Genomic DNA, 4,902 nt, shown 5'->3' with positions numbered 1-4,902 from the left:
TGCTGGGTGTAGCGTGGGTAGGCGGGCTTGGTGGTGTACTCCTGGTGCTTTGGTGCCTCGTAAGCCGTGGTGTACTCCTGGTGCTTTGGTGCCTCGTAGGCGGTCGTGTACTCCTGGTGCTTTGGTGCCTCGTAGGCGGTCGTGTAAGCCTTCTTGGGTGCCTCATAAGCCGTGGTGTACTCCATGTGCTTGGTGGTGTACTCCTGCTTGGGTGCCTCGTAAGCCGTCGTGTACTCCTGCTTGGGCGCCTCGTAGGCCGTGGTGTACTCCATGTGCTTGGTGGTGTACTCCTGCTTGGGCGCGACGTAGGCGGTCGTGTACTCCTGCTTGGGTGCCTCATAAGCGGTCGTGTACTCCTGCTTGGGTGCCTCGTAAGCCGTGGTGTACTCCTGGTGCTTGGGTGCCTCGTAAGCCGTCGTGTACTCCTGCTTGGGTGCCTCGTAGGCGGTGGTGTAAGCCTTCTTGGGTGCCTCATAAGCGGTGGTGTACTCCTGCTTGGGCGCGACGTAGGCGGTCGTGTACTCCTGCTTGGGTGCCTCGTAAGCCGTCGTGTACTCCTGCTTGGGTGCCTCGTAAGCCGTGGTGTACTCCTGCTTGGGCGCGACGTACGCGGTCGTGTAAGCCTTCTTGGGTGCCTCATAAGCGGTGGTGTACTCCTGCTTGGGTGCCTCGTAAGCCGTCGTGTACTCCTGCTTGGGCGCGACGTACGCGGTCGTGTAAGCCTTCTTGGGTGCCTCGTAAGCGGTGGTGTACTCCATGTGCTTGGTCGTGTACTCCTGGTGCTTGGGCTGATAAGCCGTCGTGTACTCGTGCCGCTGATAATCGGCAGCCATCGAGCCCGCAGCAAGCAGCAGGCACGACGCCACCGCAAACACCAACACGCGCATGGCTGGTTGTCGGTGCAACACCTTGCTTCACAAAAGAGGAAGAAGAAGAAGAAGAAACAGTGTGCGCTGGCGGGTGGCTGGAAGTCACGCAGTTCAACTCGGGGGGTCTTGGTGGTTCTTGGTGCGTTGGATGACAGCTGAGAAAATGAACATCTCATCCACATCCAATCCACATCAACATCCATCCAGCCAGCTGAGATTGGGGAGCTGATGGCGTGTGGTGAAGAAAGCAGGCGAGGAGAGACACGCTTGGGCCTTCTCGCTGGAGGGATGGCACGCACTCACTGTCGATGCCAAAGGTGCGTGCTGGCCAAGCGCAGCTGAAGTTCGTTCAAGTTGTTGTGTTTCGTGTGTGCCTCTTCTGGCGATGGGTCGGCTTCACAGCCGTTTGCACCTCATGTGCCCTGTTTGCACGTGTTCAGGTCCCGTGCCCTCCTCCATCACACAAGATTACGAGCGCCCACATCTCTCCCTGCAAAGGTAGCAGTGTGACGACAACTTGGCTTGTGGCAATGAAGATGGCGTGCGTGCAGTTGCTGTGCGTGCAGTTGCTGTGCGTGCAGTGAGTGAGCATGCACTCCAGTGCGTGCCATATCTGACACTGACTTCAGCACAATCAACTGAATTCAGTTTGTTTGGGTTTGCGCCTCAAGCAAAAGCGCGGCAAGCAACAAGGAAGCAAGATGGACGAAAGTTGCGAGGATGCGCCAGCGCTGTGCGGGTTGCTGGACCTTGACGACCTGCTGCTGGTGCACATCGCCTCGTTTCTCGATGTGCCCTCGGTGAGCGCGCTTGCCCTTGGCTGCCTTTGGAGGTAGTCGAAAAGGAATGGAAGGGACGAAAGTGGATGAAGCACAGAGAGAAGAGAGGGGGGGGGGAAGGCCTGTCCGGTTGTCTGGTTGTGTTATTTTGTGTCGCATGTACACTTGCCGTATGGTGAACGTCATCGCTTGCTTGCTTGTTGGGTTGTTTTGTGGCAGGTGTTGACGTTGCAGCTGACGTGCCAGCGGCTGGCCCAGCTTCTAAATCAGCCAGATGTGTGGAGGGCAAAGTATTTGCGAGAGTTCACCTCAAAGGCGATGATGAGGGCAACAGTCGCACTGCAGGAGGAGGACGTGCGCGACTGGTTCCAGGCTTACAGGTACACGGTTGACAGCTGTCTTTGTTCTTGACCACAGCTGTCGTTGTTCTTTGAGCTTCCGGGCGTGCGTGCATGCATGCACGGTCGATCGTGGGTGTGCATGGAGTCACCTGGTTTAATTTGGTGCTTACCTCACCACCTCTCTCCATCTTGGTGGCGGTGGCGGCGGTGGCGCCCAGGTTCGGCTATGCAATCCAGAACCTTCGGCGCGTGGAATGGCTGAAGCCAGCGAGTGCGTTGTTGTTGGTCATGCTGTCTCTGTGTGGCAGGTGCTTTCATGCTGTACTGGAGTGTTGGTGATTGGAATGTTCTGGTCGCCAAGAACACCCATGGGCGCTGAAGCCCGCTGTTTTGCTTCTTCTTGGATTCATGTCATGAGATGACATCTTTTGCTTGCAGTGAAAACCCCCGTGCAGCCTTGCGAGGGACACGCAGTCTGCTTGTTCCAGGACCGATATGCTGTAATTGTGCTTGGCTTTGGCAACATGTGCGTGTCACTTGCCATCACCTGCCGATTGCGTTGATTATTGCATGTGCCGGTTGTTCATCACCGCACGCGCTTGCATGCCCTTCTTCTATGCACTTGTTGGGCATGCTCTTGACCGCATACACAAATGCAAGCACATACATACATGCGTATGCTCACACGCATGCGTGCACCTGCGTGTCTGGCAGGGGGCTTGAACCAGCGGTTGAAATCCTCGACTTGCACCAGCTGCCGACGCGAGTGTCATCGCTCGAGGTGACGGAAACAAACGAGCGACCCCACATCACATATGGGCACACGCTCACACCACTCCCAGACGGCCGTCTCTTCCTGCATGGCGGTGTGTTTTTGCGCGTGTGTACGTGTGTGCATATATTGTGTGGACGTGTGTGCATATATTGTGTGGACGTGTGTGCATTGTGTGCGTTGTCTCTGTGTCTCGTGTCCTCGGTCCTTACTGCTTCTGTGTGTGTGTGTGTGTGTGTGTGTGTGTGTGTGTGTGTGTGTTCTCCCTCCCTCCCCCCCCAACACACACAATATGTCTCTCTGTGGGTGTGTTTTCACTCGCGTTCTCGGCTGGAGACCATGTCCTGACGTTGATGATACCTCCATTGTGTGGGCGATGTCAGGGTGCACTCTCGGCGGGTATTTTGGTGCCGTGCAAGACGGTGCTGTGCTGTCCATTGACATTCAAGGCGACAAAGCAACAGTCAAGTGGGACCACGTGCGGCTTGAAGGCGGCGTCGGTGGGTCAGAGTTCATGCGTGTATGTGCGTGCGTGTACGTGTGCTTGCGTGAATGTGTGTGTGTGATTGCGTGTATGTGTATGTGTGTGTGTGCGAGCGTGTGTGTGCGTGTTCATATGTGTGCTGATGGCTTGGTGCTGACGGCTTTGCCGCATTCCTTTCCACGTCTTCACGCTGATAGGGTTCACCTCCTATCACTTTGTGGCTCCCGTTCCCACGGACCCTTCAAAGGTGCTCAAGCTTCTTCTTCTTCTTCTTCTTCTTCTTCTTGCCGACATTGCATTCAAGTGTTCTGTTGTGTCACACCATGTGCATGCGTGTTTCCACAAGTTGTTCTGCTCTGCACGTGCGTGCGTTTTTCTGTTCCACTCCCCCCCCCCGTCTCTGTGTCTCACCCAAATCTGACGTGCCTACACGTCCACGCCACGCACCACCCGCCACTGCGCAGCTTGTTGTTGTTGGTGGGCTGCATGATCACGATCCAGCGACCACCGTTGGGTTGCTCGAGACTGAAACATTCACGTGGATCCCACTCGTGCAAGCGCCAGACGAAAACAGACCAGCAGACAGGTAGCAGGAGAAATGGAGGATGCTTGTATGCGTGTGTATGCGTGTGTATGCGTGTGTATGCGTGACTGTACGTGTTTGTATCGTTCTCGTCATTGTGCGCATGTGCGATTGTGTGTCGTCATCGTCGCCGTCGTCATTGTGTGCGTGTGTGAGTGCTGTGGGTGCACGAGTGCTTTCGTAACCTTGCCGCCACGTGGATTGCAGGTACGGCTTTGCAGCCGGGATTGTCGACCGTTCGCTGTGGGTCCTCGGCGGCTGCAGTGGTGCGTTCCCTCGACTTGCATTACACCTTCGTGCACTCCTTTGTGTGTTGCTGTGTTTGTGCGTGCATGCACGTGTACTTACGTATGTGTGTGTGTGTTTTTATTCCGCATTGCATCATACCCACACTGCACTGCCTCCCTCATTTGCACACACACACACACACACACACACACACACACATCACTGGCGTCTGCAGGCTCCGACATCCGGCGGTCTGGGGACGACCAGCGGGACGTGTGGGCGCTGGACTTGCACGTGCTCTTGGAGCAGCACCAGGTGCAGTGGGAGCGCGTGGTGGAGACCGAGGGTATGCCCGAAAACATGTTCGGGCGTGAAACGGCGGCCGTTGTTGTGGACAAGAAGATCCTGGCGATTGGCGGCAGCATCAACCACATGCGCAACGACGAAGTCACAAACGCCCTCTACTGGTTCGACACAGGTCCGTCGCTGTGAAGGTGTACGTGTGTGTATGTGTGTATTGGTGTGTAGGTGTGTGTGTGTATGTGTGTGTGTGTGTGTGTGTGTGTGTGTGTGTGTGTGTGTGTGTGCGTGTGTGTGTGTCTTATGCGTGCTTCACTTGCGTCGGTGACATGTGATGTGATGAGGGACGTTTTGGTTTGGTTTTGTGTATGAGCGAATGATGTTTTGCCCAAGCAAGCAATGAAACGCACACAGGCACGTGAGGAGGCACAGGCGGCGCCGTGGCTGACGATAGTGCAGACCAAGATACACCAAGCCAGCTCCTGCTGTTGCAGTGTTTGTGATTAAGTACAGTGAATTGTTGTATTGTATTGGATGCATTGATTT

At 55.6% G+C, this 4,902-nt stretch overlaps 2 protein-coding genes across 2 annotated transcripts in view; one reads left to right on the top strand and one right to left on the bottom strand.

Moving 5' to 3' along the window:
• The window catches only part of PTSG_05757 (aquaporin), a gene marked incomplete at its 3' end in the record, with an annotated part of 3,952 nt that extends 3,039 nt beyond the window's left edge, over positions 1 to 913 (bottom strand). The window contains exon 1 of the mRNA XM_004993570.1: positions 40 to 913. Coding sequence (XP_004993627.1) covers positions 40 to 887 — 848 coding nt within the window. The 5' untranslated portion in view covers positions 888 to 913. The remainder of the gene's footprint in view (positions 1 to 39) is intronic.
• Positions 914 to 1,522: 609 nt separating this feature from the next.
• The window catches only part of PTSG_05756 (uncharacterized protein), a gene marked incomplete at its 3' end in the record, with an annotated part of 4,205 nt that continues 825 nt past the window's right edge, over positions 1,523 to 4,902 (top strand). The window contains exons 1-10 of the mRNA XM_004993569.1: positions 1,523 to 1,669; positions 1,868 to 2,028; positions 2,208 to 2,260; positions 2,428 to 2,515; positions 2,704 to 2,855; positions 3,145 to 3,261; positions 3,443 to 3,492; positions 3,710 to 3,831; positions 4,036 to 4,094; positions 4,292 to 4,534. Of these exons, the coding sequence (XP_004993626.1) occupies positions 1,571 to 1,669; positions 1,868 to 2,028; positions 2,208 to 2,260; positions 2,428 to 2,515; positions 2,704 to 2,855; positions 3,145 to 3,261; positions 3,443 to 3,492; positions 3,710 to 3,831; positions 4,036 to 4,094; positions 4,292 to 4,534 (1,144 nt within the window). The 5' untranslated portion in view covers positions 1,523 to 1,570. The remainder of the gene's footprint in view (positions 1,670 to 1,867; positions 2,029 to 2,207; positions 2,261 to 2,427; positions 2,516 to 2,703; positions 2,856 to 3,144; positions 3,262 to 3,442; positions 3,493 to 3,709; positions 3,832 to 4,035; positions 4,095 to 4,291; positions 4,535 to 4,902) is intronic.

Source organism: Salpingoeca rosetta (genome assembly GCF_000188695.1).
Source record: "Salpingoeca rosetta unplaced genomic scaffold supercont1.13, whole genome shotgun sequence".
Classification (NCBI taxonomy): Eukaryota; class Choanoflagellata; order Craspedida; family Salpingoecidae; genus Salpingoeca; species Salpingoeca rosetta.
The sequence above is the reverse complement of the archived record's forward strand: the minus strand, read 5'-3'. Positions and strand labels throughout refer to the sequence as shown.